Genomic DNA, 14,337 nt, shown 5'->3' on the forward strand with positions numbered 1-14,337 from the left:
GGACTGACCTAGCAGGGGAGGATCCAAAGAGAAGAAATTCTAGTGGTCCACCTGCTAGGGCGCCAACTATATACTAGTCGTCCGTAACTGCTGATGTAGAGCACAGAAGGCCTGAGAGGCGTCACAGGCTCTGTCCCAAGGTGATCATTGGGAGGGTCTTGACAGATCGGTGATTTTTGCGGGCAAAGGAGGCTGAGGACAAGGGTCGGGGGGGTGGGTCGGAGCGTCTGAGGGGTCACTGGTCAGATGCACCTTGGATACATTCGGACAGTCCAAAGAAGGCCGAAGCGGGGGATCCCCTGACATCCCCCCCCTTTGAATGCACCGGTGTCCCGACACATAATCAAGGGGGTTTAAGATCCTTATCAGGCACATGGGGTAGGGGGGGGGTCCCCGGGGGGTAAAAAATTATATGAAAGATTTGGGCCTTATATGGGTGTAAAGACACTGAAAATATAGTGTATACACTCTAATTTCTATAGTTCACACCCCTCAGACTTATATCTATATACTTTCAGGCCTATGAGCTTGAGCCTTGGATAGCCCACCCTATAGGCCCATCATCAGGTAATTGATGAGAGGTGAACATGTTGAAGAGCCTAGCATGTGTATTTGAAGGCTCCAGGTATGTACATACCAACACATGCAAAAAAAAAGTTTCACAAATATTGATTTTTTTTATCCCAATTTTTGATCACATCAATAGGCACATGACGCGAATCATGAGAACATATTGCCTTATATGGAGAGGAGGGGGGGGAGAGGGGGGTCCCCAGAGGGTCGGAAAAAAACTTTCCGACCCTATATCCATGTTTCGAATGTTGAACCCCCCTTGCGCATAATACAGAAGGGCACAAGTCAACAATATAGAATATACAATAATGATACACAAATGTGGCTACAAGAACGAAGTGCATGAGGCACATTCTCCTGGTCGCCCGTGCGCTGTTGCTTGGCTAAGGGAAGTGTCTTTGACGTGCCTCAAAGCAAATCTCCGACTGCACCGGGCCCAACACCCATTGAAACTAGATCCTTACCATCAAAGGCGAGGAGCTGGTGGCAGTAGTCAATCTTCTTGTCCTTGAGTTTCTCGGGGGTATTGTGGGAAGTCGGCAGCAGGCATCGTGGGGCGGGCAGCGCGCTGTCGTGCAAGCGCGGACGGCGGCGGAGGTGGTGAAATGCAACAAGAAGACATCGTGAGAGAAGAACCGGCACAGCCCGGACCACGTGCCGCTGATCAACCACCTTCTCTCCTCCGCTCTCCATCGCCCGTCGCCCGACCCGCCCGCACGCAGTCCCGCGCGCCACGGCCCGACTCCCGACGCCAGCCACCCGGGGTGTAGTCCTCCTTGTCTTCCCACCATCCCAGGCCCCCTCCCTCGTTATACCTCATCCAGCCTCCGCCCGCGTCGGACACGCCGTTTCGCCCCATTTCGCCCCATTCTGGCCCCTGGGCTTAAATCTCGCAAAACAACGGCCCCGCCGCCGCGCTCCCTTCCACCCAGCTCTCCCGCCCCGTGGCCCCCACAAACCCGCCGACACGCACTAAACAAGCCACTGGCCAGCATTCTAGGCGACACCACGCACATCGGGGAACTGCTGGGGTGGCGAGCGCACGGCGCGCGTGGACTGGCGCGTCGATCCGCGTCGGATGCGGGCCAGCCACGCGCGGCTCTGGCCAGCGCGCGCTGCCGTCCACACTTGCCTGGCACGCCCCATGGCGCCCGGAGCGCCTCTCGCGGGGGTCTCTGACGTACGGACCCCCGAAGCTGGTGTGCAAACTTGGAAGACACTCACTGGGGACACAAATGTAGAAGCGCCCGCGGTTCTTGTCAGCCTGTGCTGTCAGCAAGCGGGAGGCAGTAGGTCTGTCCCAGGCCTTTGCGGGAGCTCATTCGCTGCAACTAGCAGGCGGAACAAGCAAGTGGCTGGTCCTGCGCAGCCCGACCGCAGTCTTTCTCGGCCTGCGGCGTTCCGGCCCGTCTGCCGCGTGTTCTACGTGAAATCGCCGCCGAGACGCGGCTGGGACGCTTCCAACACACATGCCGTTACTCGACGCTGAGCTCTCCAGTCGTCCTCCACCCGGAAATTAGGTGTACGCTGGCGCAGAACTCCCCCCGCTTCGGTTGCCTAGGCCGGATTCCTAGCGCGCCGCCGTGCCATCCATTCTGGGATTTGCTTTGTCTGGAAACAAACCACAGTCTTCCACGCGCACTGCCAAGCCGAATCACTTCGAACTTGAATTCGATGTGTGCAACACTGCGCCAGATTAATCTGCAACGCCGACGCCGCCCAAGCTTCTACATTTGTTTCTGCCACTTATTAGGCCATGCGACCTGAGGCCGACCAGTCGACTTACCAATGCCAGCCGCACTTGGTTGCCCTCACCGCAGATGCCAAGAACGACCTAGAGCTGCTCTCCACGCAATCCTCCTCCAAGCCGTCCGATTCGCCCCGCCCACTGCGCCCAGCTCCCCCCTCCGTGTTCTGGAACTCTGCATTCTCGACCACCAACGAGCAAATCTTCCACTCGTTCGCCACGGCCGCGACAGTATTGGGAGCGAGTCTCGTTGCACGAGCGTGGGCGAGCGCCGCAGCTGCTGAGCTGAGTGTCCGCGATAGTAACATTGAGCTGGGGCTGCTCGCCTTCAAGTCCGGTGAAGTGGAGGAATGCCAAACCCTTCGTCAATTGAGTACAATGGGTTTGGTCAGCGAGAAGGCGATATCAAGGTGAGGAGGACGGGCGGTGTCCAGTCGTCCGTGTCAATCTTCTTGATGTTGACCAGTGTGCTAACAGTGTTAGTGACGTGAAAGGCGGCTGGCGCCAAGTGCACCATGTTGTTTGTGCTGCCCATCTGTGGCCATGCTCGTTCTTGCCATCCCCCGTGCGTGGACAAACTGGCTTCGACAAACACATCGTACAGCGAGAAGAGGATGGTGTTCCGTCATTGACCTCCGAGCTCTCGCCGCTGTCAATCAGCAGTTAGATAACTTATCGACTACGACGACGATAGCACGCGCAATAGACTCCGTAAGAGGCAAGCGCAGCGACAGCGGGACTGAAGGATGATGAGCAAGGCGGTGACAAAAACGGGGCATGATAAGATTGGTCACGGTTACTTACTCGACGCCGCTGAAGCTGACTTGGGTCTCGACTACAAGGGTGTTGACGACAACGACGAACTAACTGGGGATGAGGGTCAGCGACTCAGAGAAACTCTCTGTTCACCACGACGGCTTTGTGAACGCCTGGGGTCCCGGGCTTTGAATGCTCGCATATGTCCGTGAGGCATTACGCGCGTGTTCCATATCCTCTTCCATCATAGTTGCTGAAGCCAACACAGGGCTGACACTTGCCTGGTGCGAATGCGTGAAAGGAAGTTGTCTTTAAAGGTTACTCTATATAGCAAGTACATGCTCAGGCCGGCAGTACTAGTAAGTGCTACAACCTATCTCCACCACTTACTCAACAACACAATTCTCCAACGCCGACACAAGGTTCGGTGTCTGAAGCTTCGTAAGGATGCTCTTCAAACTGGGGTTCCCACCCTGGGTCTTGGTGTACAGCGTCGACGTCAGCTCCTCGTCCTGCGGCACGTTCTTGCAGATGATGTTCTTGTGTTGCGCGACCAGCTTGAGGCGCTGATTCAACGCAGCTTGATTGACGACACAGTATTGCCAGAAGTCATCGGTCATCTCTTCATCTGCGGATACGTATCAGCAGCAGGTTTAGCGAACTTGAAGAGAAGACGCACCGGCGTCGCCATTCATCGGCCCGGAAATCAACACGTTCTTGTATATCTCGGCGGCTTGGGCCTTGAATTTCGGATTCCTGTCGAAGTTATAATTTTGAAACTGCAAATGGGGGTGAGTTGCCATGGCTCATCGCGGAGAACACACGCACATCCTTCCAGGGTTGCGTCTCCCCAGGAAACTCGAATACGCCGGCACCAGCTCCGGTCCAGGTGTACTCTGCAACGGATGGTTCCCACGATCAACGTCCCTTCAGCTGAGAGGGATCGAAACAACATACCGAAGACATCAATAGTTTGCGGCGGCTTTCCTCGTGCATCTAGTGCACTGCCAAAACACGCGAATTGTGCTGCAGCAAGGAGACTGTCGGTGAGATAGAAGCCGCCGGGCACCTCGGGCTTGTGGTTGAAGTCGCCTTGGGCGGCGGTCTTCGTGAGGTCCACGCCGGTCGCCAGGGAGGCGGATTTGCCTGGAACGGTGCCGTGGAAGAGAGTAACGGTGCCCTTCGCGCTAGGGTGCACTACACCCGCGCGCGCCTCGTGGCGGTTTAGCGCGAATTCAGCATATCGTCCTTGCAACGCCTTGGCGATCTGTTTCTTGGAGCACTTCGCTTTCGCGGGTGCCTTGGCGGGTGCTTTGGCGGCAGGTGCCGCCGCAGCCGGTGACTTCGCGGGGACGGTTGCTGGAGCCTTTGCTGGCGCTTTCGCGGGCGCTTGGGCGGGTGCTTTGACTGGCGCTGGGGCGGGCGCTTTGACAGGCGCTTTTGCTGGCGCTGGGGCGGGCGCTTTGATTGGCGCCTTGGCGGGAGGAGTCGTCGCCTATGTACCGAGGCAGTGAGCGGCATGACTGACAAACACGGGATTACGCACCCGCTTCTTGAAACCGGCGGCCCTGCGCGCTGCACGAGCCTCAAGCGCCTATAAGGGAAGACGCTTCAATGCGACGGAAAGATGGAGCAGAAGAAGCAACTCCGCGCACCATTAGCTCGGCGTCGTCCGCCGCGGTAGGCGGCTCGAGACTACCAAACACGGGCAGTGTCAGGAGGAGCGAGACGAGGAAGCTTGTCTGGATGCGCATCGTTTGGTTGGTAGAAGATGGACGTGGCGGTGGGGGGCGGATGAGTTAAAGAAGAAAGTTGCGATCTAGCGCAAACAGAAGTGAAGGATAGAAGAGCCGGTCTGGCGGCAAGAACTTGAATGCAAGGAGGAGGCCGGGGGAAAACTAGGACTAGTGCAGAAGGAAGAACCGACGACGACCCATTCCTAGACACCAGGTATATATAGCTTGCGGAATTACGAATTTCGCAACCGGTTTCGAAATTCGAGACATGTGGAGCACACTTTCCGTCAATGGTGCTGCGGAACCGGAAGCGAAATCTTCATCAATGCTCAGGGGACATAGCCATACTTGGCGCGTACCTCGACACGGCTTCCAAGACCTCGTTCACCAGTGTGGCGCAAGGATCCGAGGACCGTGTGAGGGATTTGCACCAGCCATCGCGTTCCCGATGAAAAAAAAAGCCAGCTTTTTTTTTTCTAAATCATGTCGTGCAGATACAATGGTGGATTGCTGGCCTGAGCGTCATGCCAAAAAGCGATGAAGGAAGTAATCGAGTCGCAGGCTAACGGCTGTGCACATGTGGCGATCTGCTGTGCACATGCGGCGATTCGCTGGTGTATCCGTCGCCGGTATCAATGGCAGGTCTTGGGCAGGTCCCGGTCCGAGTAGCCGGCCGGTTTCGCCCCCATTTCCCGAATTACCATCGGATCATGATGTGCGATCGTCGGATGACAGCGCGGGAGTCTGTCGGGGCGCTTCTTCGAGCGTTGCAGCCTCTTTATCGTCCACCACAAATGTTGGCTTTATCATTGGGGGTAGCAGAATAGGGTGCAGCATGGAAGAAGCAGAAGCTCACGTACTTGGGGCTTGGGCCACCCTATACGCCGGCGGTGCTGTTTGGCCAGGTCACGTTGCGCTTCCCACTCAACAACTCGCGCTTGAAATGCCAATGTCCCGACACGCGAGCCGCTCTCGCGTAATTCGGCCACATCAACCCGGCCACACGCCACCAACACGCCACTCGCTGCTCGCCAAGAGGTCGCAGATCAATGCGGAAACGAGCAGAAAAAAAGAAGAGAAAAGAGCGGGAAAAGGAGGAGAATTGAGTGATAAGATAGAGAGCGTGGGAACCCCGCACCCTTACTAAGCAGTGACTGATTGTCACGTCACGTTTCAAATCTTCGATTCCAAATTTCTACAGCGTCACTTCTGGTTGTATATTGGCAAAATAATATTATTTGAGTCCATGGAAGTTAAGAACTGATTCCCAATGCATTTTTTATCTCTTGAAGTGATCCTTGGGGTAAGACACGATGGCCACGATACTTGTCCTTGAGGTAGCCGATGTCGGCACCGCTCAAACCACCTGCATATGCAGAAATAAATCGAATTGAGCGGTTTGCAAACCTGAGAACAAGTAAGAAACATTTATAAGAAGGAAGGAAAACTCATACCGCAAGATACTCAGTTGTGGAACTTCATTGAGGCACTTGATGACGTTGGCCTCCATTTCGTCAATCCCACTTGTTCGCGCTGATTTGCGATACAGCAACTTGGCTGCTCCCCAATACATTTCTATAAAATTCAGCTCGCAGTGATACTTAGGGTAAAAATCACAGATGTGTCCACGCGACTCAACGAGTTCTTGAAGCGCTGACTTCTGTGAGACAAAGTCGGGTGCGGTGAACAAGAGATGACGGCAGCAGCAGTTGGTTGTTCCAGGTACACATTTGAAGCCTGGACACTCAGCTCGTAGCCCTCCTGCTGGCCACTGACCTCGCTCACGAATGATTTGCTCCATTCCCTTAAACCAGCCAGCCATCGTGGGGTGGTTGTCGGGGAAGTAAAGTGACTGGTAGGTCACTCCATCAGGAAGCATTCCAGGTCGCATGCGTGGCTGCTGGCCCCATGTCTCGTGCGGTCCTTTGGGCATCTTTCGGGCACTGAGTGCGTCAGCGGCGCGTTTTTGGTGACTCGGGGCATTGTCGAACATGAAGAGACCTGTCGCAAGTCCATTTGTCTTTGCCTCAAAGATGTCGATCGCATTGTCTGTTGTTGCCAGGAGATCCTCGGACCAAAAATAACCATCATGGTTTTTCCCCGCTCGGAAAAGAACACGCGCCTGCCTGCCGGAATGTGAGCTACATGCCCAGAATCAAATGAAGTTAAAGCTCACATCTCTTCGTGAACCAATCGTCCCCAATCTGGCGTCAAGAAATCAGACACCATGATCGATACCCCTTCACCCTTCGGAAGCGGCTTGTTCTTAAATGAGTCGTAAATCCACATTGCTTTCCGGCGATCATTTGCGTAGAACGTTGACTCGTTGTGAGTGATGTGGTAAAGTCGAAATGGCCGGCCGGCTTGCGAGCCTTTGAGTGGAAAGCCGCGAGGAGACAATGGGGTGCCGTTTGCATCGTACGTGACCATCCGTGGCTCGTACTCCTCCATTCACCGCTTCACAAACGCATTCCGGTATGCCACAACATCTTCACGCTCGTGCCCATCGATGTACATCCCATTCTTCCTCACTCCAAAGTGGAAATCCAGCCGCTTAAGCCACCAACGTGCTGTCCAAACAGAGATCGTCCGTTCTTGAATTGGAATGCCCATCTCTTCGAGCTCGCGTTGGACTTCATCAGATGCCACATAGTCGACAATGTCATCTGCGCGGAAATAACCTTCCTTCGCCGCAATCGTCTGCACTTGGAGTTTGACTTTTAGACAAAAGCTCTCGTTGTCAATGAGTGAAGAGCTGTACTCCCCAATGTTATGCTTTGGAAGCTCGCGTTTGGCTAGATACACATGAATCCAGTCCCGAATTTTCCGCGCAAAATGCGAGCCATGCCCTTGAGTCTTCGAGATCATCATTGATGATTGGTGCCAGGTGAGCGAGACGAGGGGATCCAGGAACAGTCTCAATGTTCCAAGCATCGCAAGAATTCGCCCTCAAAAGACAAGATCATGCTTCTTGTTCTTACTTTCCAGCTCCAACCGTTCTGCAGCACGCTTCAGAGCAGGAAAGTCCCGGTAATTGAGAATCTTCAGAGCCTGATTGTCCGAGGTTTCAGGCGATGGATCGGTGGGTATCTTGTCATGGCTGATGGCTTCTAGCATCTCTTTCAGATGCACATGCTTGACGTTGACTGGTTCCAGTGCACGAAGCTGGTCATCAGAGATGATCACAGCACTGGGAAGCGTTGTGGCTGGTTCCGAGGTTTGAGTTGACAGCGGCGCGAGAGGCGGAACAGACTGGCAGTGTGTCAGTGGTTGGAACAAGCATGAGCCGCTCTGGTATTCACTCACTGGAGGCTCCGCTGGCAGGACATCGATATGTCCAGATGGACGTTATCTGAGGGGGGGGGTATTGATGCTCATCTGAACGGGCCAAGAACAGTCCGCGGGCTGAGGGAAGATATTGCAATATTAATGCGGCACAAGTGCCCTCTAGGCTCTGCATACTCCGTAGTCGACCTCCCTGGATATAATGATAATGAGCAGTCGTCGTGTTTGGACACGTGGTGCCGAGCGTCGGGTTCGCCGCATCGCGGGGCTGCGCATCTTCAAGTTTAAAATCTGAGTTGTTTTTTGTTTTTCGCCGGCGCCTGGGGCCGGTTGCCAGGAGCGGCAGCGCGTGGCCGGGCGCCCGCCCGCGAGGCGCAGCTGCACGACATTCGACGTCAGGCTGGACCACTACTCCTCATCAGCCCTCGTCAACGCGATGATGGAAAAAAGGCAACGCACCCCGTTGCCGCTGTCCACCGCCCCGCCGTCGACCCGCCCGCACACAGTCCCGCGCGACACAGCCCGGGCCCACCCGCCGGCCAACCGGCCTATATGGCGGCAGCGGCGTGCGGTCCCACAGCGGCGTAGTACGCCAGCCCCAGCAGCAGGACCAGCGCGAGGACGCGGGCAGGGACGTGGCGGGAGGAGAGATGCATATGCATGGAGCGGCGCCGCGCCAGGGACAGCGTGGAAATCTCATCGGATGTGTCGCCATGCCAACGCCGTGGCGATCGCGGAGCAACTCGAAAAATCAAAAAGATATCCCAATCGGATGGAGTATACCGTACGTATGTCCCGCGTCCGTGGCGAACGGGCGGCGGCGGCGCTTCGCGGGCTGGCAAGTGCAGTGCCCGGGTCTCTATCCCGTGTCCTGAAACGCAAGAAAACAGCACACCAGCACTAACAAAAACTCCAACACAACACACAAAATCAGCACACAAACACAACAGAACACAAAACCAAAGAGCCTAGTATTAACACACGCGGGCCGAGTCTCGGATCACTCGGATCAGAACGGATCAAGAACGGATCACGTCGGGGTTTGAAGTGGGTGGGTAGTTTACTGATGCGCGCAAGTACGGGGGTTCCAGCTAAAATATATAGCTGTTGCAATCCAAATAAACACGTTTAACAGCTCGGAATGATAGGGTCAGGGTGATTAGGTAAGCGAAACAACGGGCGGGACCAAGATCAACAGTGGGCAGGGAGGCGGGACGGCGGGCGGGTACTCGGAACAACGGGACGCAATGACAGAGGTTCTCCAATACAAACGGCGATAGCGGACACGACGATAACGGCGACAGCGATAACGGAAACGGCGATAGCAGACAAAACCCGCGCAGAGCCGGGCACTCGAATTCTCTGCCCTAAAGGCTACAAACGCTGCAAATATATACGTCCTTGGCCACAGCCTTCCCACTGCCCTCCGGCGCTTTGACTGGCCTATCTGACCTGTGTCCACAGCACGCACAGCGCGTACTGCAATGCGGCGAGCCCCTCTGGACCCCCTCGGACACTTCGGAGGAGCACGCGGCGTATCAAGGCCCGTGCCCATCTTCCGTAGGTCCCATTTCCTTTTCATTTTCTCGTTCTAAAATTTTTGTAGGCCTCTTGAAGATTGTTCCGGTTGCCTATTGGGTCCTCACTACCATCGTGGAGGCGCTGCTCTGAACTAACTGTACGTTGCGATTATTTATTTGTCGTTGTGTATTATTTATCGCGCTCCGAATATATTCTGTTCTTTGCCTGTTTGGAACGCGGCGTGAGCGTAAACGGAATTGTGAGCGGAAGCGCCAGGACAGCCACGCCGCGTCTTTGCTCGCGCTTCTTGGCTTCTCCTTCTCCCCCCAAATAAAACCTCCAGTCCACTGGAGTGCGCTCTTCATCCTTCTTTCTTCATGGCGCCACCTCCCCCGGATTTTATCACTCTCAGCGAGCAGATTGCTGCGCTGTTCTACTCGTACGAGTCGCAGGTCGTGGACGACATCTCAACTCGCTTCCCTATGCCGTTCTACACCAGCATTCACCAGCGCGACATTTTTCTGTTGCGGAGCCTTCTTCCAGCATTGGTGACCTCATATTTGTATTATGTTAAATATTCTGACTTGTTCTAGTTGTGGGCTGGTGACAAAATGTATTGGTTGGCCACTCGCGACGCCATCGGCATTATGCCCGGGGATCTCCTCAAGCAGGGCGCCGAGTACCTCAACGTGGCGGCTCTTCGGCCCGGCGGTGCCTACGAACGCGAAGGGGAGTTCCTGCGGGCTATTGTCCAAGGGTACTCCGATTTTCGCGTGCTTCATAGCCCGCTTCCTCCCCGTCTCCACCCTCTTCGGTCAAGCTTTTCGTATGGTGTGTACATTTTCCTCTTATATTTTTCTGTTTTTCTGATATTTTCGTAGTCTTGCGGTCCCAAGCCACGCCTGCCCTCACGTATTGCAGAGGAGTATTCTGGCTCCATCGCCATCCAACCTTGCCCCAACGTATCCACTCTCAAGATCAACCCCATGGCGGTCACGATCAAGAAAAACAAAGGAACTCGCAAGGTACCTGTATTTCCTCCATATATATTTCGTGGTTGACGTGTTCCCAGAAGAAACCAGTGTACATGCCTGACCTGGCACATCCAATGCCGGTTGCTGCCGGCGGGGCTGGCTTCGTGCCGCTCATCAACTACTTCGACCAGCCGGTGTCTCAGCCACTTCCCACCATCAAGAAATTCGAGGACATTGGCGGCGCCCTGATGAGTGCCGCCGGCACGTCCAACATCATCACGGCATATAAGGGCAAGACCCCCGTCCACACCGGCGACCTGTTCTACGACATCCGTAGTGCCGAAGGCCAATACTTTCAGGCGCGCGCCCAGCAAGAATTGAAAAATAAGAGCGGAACGAAATACTTGGTCAAAACCTGCAACCTGCTGGCTGACATCTGCCAGGACTATGATGTTAAAGACATGGTGCGTGTCTTCGTCCTTGATTACTCTAAAGTCTGACTTCTGGTTTGTTTAGAAACAAAACACCCCTGCTCCAGGGATGTTCTGGCCGTTCCCGTCCAACCAGTAGGCAAAGACTCTATTGCCTTGTTTCTGGCACTGGGTGCATCTTCATCAGGGGTGTTCCTGACTAGGACTATATCACCAGGCCCAAAATGTAAATCTTTGATGATGTTCTGATATTTTCGCGAATATTCTGCAGCTGACTTAATTCGCTCTTTTCGCATTCTTTCCCGCATTTCTTCGACATGAGTCACGTGCTTGGCCAAGGCTTTTGCACGTAACCCAATCAATTCGTCAGTGGAAATAATGGCGTCAGGATATTCTGATAGCCAAGTGGCTTCTGCCAAATCCAAGGGCAAGGTTGGGTGTGCTCCAGTCACTGCAAAATAAGGTGAACAACCCATGCCTCTTCTTGCTGTGATTCTGTCTGCCCAGAGAACTTGTCTGAAAAACCAGTACCACTTCTTCAGCTTGCCCCCAGTGGCTTTGAACAAGGACTGTCTCAAATCCCAGTGTCCTCTTTCCACTATTCCATTTGCCTGTGAATTATAAGGTGCAATTCTGATGCCTTTGATGCCATTTTTGGCTTCTAGCCACTTGACAGCAGCTACAAAAGGAGCACCATTATCTGTGATCAACACAGAAGGGCAACCCCATCTGCAGATAATGTCTTCCAGTAGAAATAGCCCAATAGACTTGGTATTTTGTTCCTTGATTGGCCTTCCTTTAATATATCTGGAGAGTGCACATCTAGCATCTACCACATAATTGAAGCCATATGACTTTTCTGCCATGTACATCACATCTGCATGGACTTTCTGAAAGATTCCTGGAATGCTAGCCACAACAGGTGGTGCTTTGATCAAGTTCTGCTTTCTGACCTGGCAAAGATGACAAGTTTTGATGTACCATCTGATGTCACCCTCCATGTCTGGCCACCAAAACCTAAGGTCCAGCAAGGATTTAGTTGCAAAGCTTCCCCTGTGACCCAGAGCATCATGAGCAGCTCTCATCATGTACATCCTGTGAGGTTTGTCCACCACCAACTTGTGCATGGAGTCCTTCCCAACTCTGTACAATTTCCCATTCTTGCCAAGGAAGAATTTGGTAGCAAACCTGATAAACCTGTTGTACTTCCTATCATCCTCCATGTTATCTGGTCTTTCTAGAGGGTTCTTCAACCATTTTCCCACGGTTGATAATTTGTCATCTTGAACTTTAACACCCTTGGGACGGTGCTCTTCATCATAGGGCTCCCTTTCAGCTTCATCCAGCTTCAGGGACTCATCTGGTAGCAACATGTCTTCTGGTGTTTCATACTGCAAATATGCTGGCAGTTCAAGCCCTTCTGCAGCGTAGGCAAGTTTGACTTGGGTGTGCACTGCAATATTTTCTTGTTGAGTAAGCTCTAACTCTTCCTCCAAATCTTGAACACTATCAGCTAGACCAGTCATGACCTGCAGATAACCTCCTCTTGTGTCAATGTCTCCCTTAAAATCCTCAAAGTCCAGGGGTTGATCAGCAAGATAGTCCCAGTCATCATGCATTTCTGGTGGGATAGTAGGTTCCAGACCATCTTCATCATCTGGCCAGATTTCATCTCCTGGTTGAGGTTCTCTCCTAGACAGCCCATCTGGAGGAAAGGCTGCTCCTTTCACATGTTTGAGTTTGAACTTGAACATCAAAATCTGTTCAATCCATCTGTTGATGGTTGCATTTGGACTCATGCCTGGGTTATTCAACATGCCCTGAATATACTTGGCATCTGTTTCAATGACCAGTCTTCTGCAACCTAAAAGCCAATATTTCATAGCATCCAAGGCCCTCTTGAGACCATATAATTCCCTCTTTGGCTGTGAAAACTCTGCTTCTCTTTTGTTCAAAGGAATTGATGCAAATTTGGCATAGTAGCGTTTCCTGGGGTCATTTGGGTCACACTGATAAACCTGGATACCAACTGCCATCCATGAGGTGTCCACAGCCATGACAATGTCTGAGTCCCATTCATAATTCAAGGGTTTGAGACTTGGGGCATTTATCAGAGCCTGTTTCAACCTGTCCATAGCTTTCTCTTGGGCTTCACCCCATTCAAATTCTACATCTTGTCTTGTGAGCTTCTGAATAGGCCTAGAAATAATAGCATAGTCCTTGATGAACATCCTCAGGACCCCTACAGTTCCTAGAAATTGCCTAACAGCTGAGACATCCTTGAGAGGACCCCATCTGGCAATGACTCCTACTCTGTCAGCATCTGCAGTTCTACCTTCAAATGAACAGAGGTGCCCCACAACATGGAACTTCTCAGCACAAAGTACTGATTTGGCCCCATTGAAGGTTCCTCCACAATATTTCATCCTCTGTAGAATCCTGTTCAAATTTTGGAAATGTTCCCAGATAAACCTCCTGATGCCAGGATTTTCTGGAATTGTTTCTGGTGTTCCATCTGCTAGTTCATATCTTGAGCCTGGTCCCCTCAGTGGGACATCATCAATATAGGGTTGAGTGACATGAGGAATTTCATCTTCCAGAATGTATGTCACATCATCATGGAAGATTGGGACACTGTTGGTCCAACCCATTGGAAGCTTGACAAGTCTCATAGCCCCAAATGGTGTCTGGAATGTGGTATAGTCCCTTGAAGTTTCAGCAATGTCCCTGGCATCATAACCAGAATAGAGATCTAAACAACCCCCACAAGCTCTACCTGCAAAGTGATTGGCAAGTTCCTCTGTAGCTGGTGGAATTCCTGAATGGGCAATAGTAACAGCATTCAGAGGTTCTAGAGCATGAACCAGTCTGATACTCTTTCCATCCTTCTTGATGACACCAAAGAATTTGCTCCTATAAGAGGCATTGGAGGGTTCATACACTCCAGCATCTAGTTTCTTCTTGATAACTTTGCAGAATTCTTCAAACTGTCCCCTGGGAATGGGAATGCTCTTCTCAACCCAAGTTTCATGTTCAATTACTGGAAATTCCACTGGTGGGAAGAAATCATGTCTGAAATTCCCACGCTCGTTGTCTGTCCAGGCAAATGCATCTTCATGGTTGCTGACCACATCATGCATCAGTTTGACCTCCTCAGGTTGTAAGAAGTCCTCATGTCTTCTTGCCATATCTTCCATACGCTCCCGAGTGTACCGTTTCTTGTCCTGATATTCTGGCGGGTTTGGATTCAAAGGAGGCATATTTGCCAAAGGATCACCAGTGATCTTCCTTATGATCCGGTACCGGTCCGGTAA

The 14,337-nt window shown here is 52.7% G+C and overlaps 3 protein-coding genes across 3 annotated transcripts; 1 reads left to right on the top strand and 2 right to left on the bottom strand.

Annotated features, from left to right (window-relative positions):
- Positions 1-2,329: 2,329 nt before the first annotated feature.
- Positions 2,330-2,987, top strand: MIND_00650600 (uncharacterized protein; the record flags this gene model as incomplete). The annotated part of the gene is made up of 2 exons (XM_037363236.1): positions 2,330-2,730; positions 2,798-2,987. 2 exons carry the CDS (start codon positions 2,330-2,332, stop codon positions 2,985-2,987), a joined length of 591 nt encoding a protein of 196 aa, XP_037221157.1.
- Positions 2,988-6,169: 3,182 nt separating this feature from the next.
- MIND_00650700 (uncharacterized protein) lies at positions 6,170-7,242 on the bottom strand (the record flags this gene model as incomplete). The annotated part of the gene is made up of 3 exons (XM_037363237.1): positions 6,170-6,219; positions 6,589-6,938; positions 6,989-7,242. The coding sequence occupies 3 exons, from the start codon at positions 7,240-7,242 to the stop codon at positions 6,170-6,172; spliced, it is 654 nt and encodes a 217-aa protein (XP_037221158.1).
- Positions 7,243-7,263: 21 nt separating this feature from the next.
- On the bottom strand, positions 7,264-7,746 carry MIND_00650800 (uncharacterized protein; the record flags this gene model as incomplete). The annotated part of the gene is made up of 1 exon (XM_037363238.1): positions 7,264-7,746. The coding sequence occupies one exon, from the start codon at positions 7,744-7,746 to the stop codon at positions 7,264-7,266; it is 483 nt and encodes a 160-aa protein (XP_037221159.1).
- Positions 7,747-14,337: the final 6,591 nt, after the last annotated feature.

This window comes from Mycena indigotica, assembly GCF_014461135.1.
Source record: "Mycena indigotica strain 171206Taipei chromosome Unknown Mind.scaff0005, whole genome shotgun sequence".
Lineage (NCBI taxonomy): Eukaryota > Fungi > Basidiomycota > Agaricomycetes > Agaricales > Mycenaceae > Mycena > Mycena indigotica.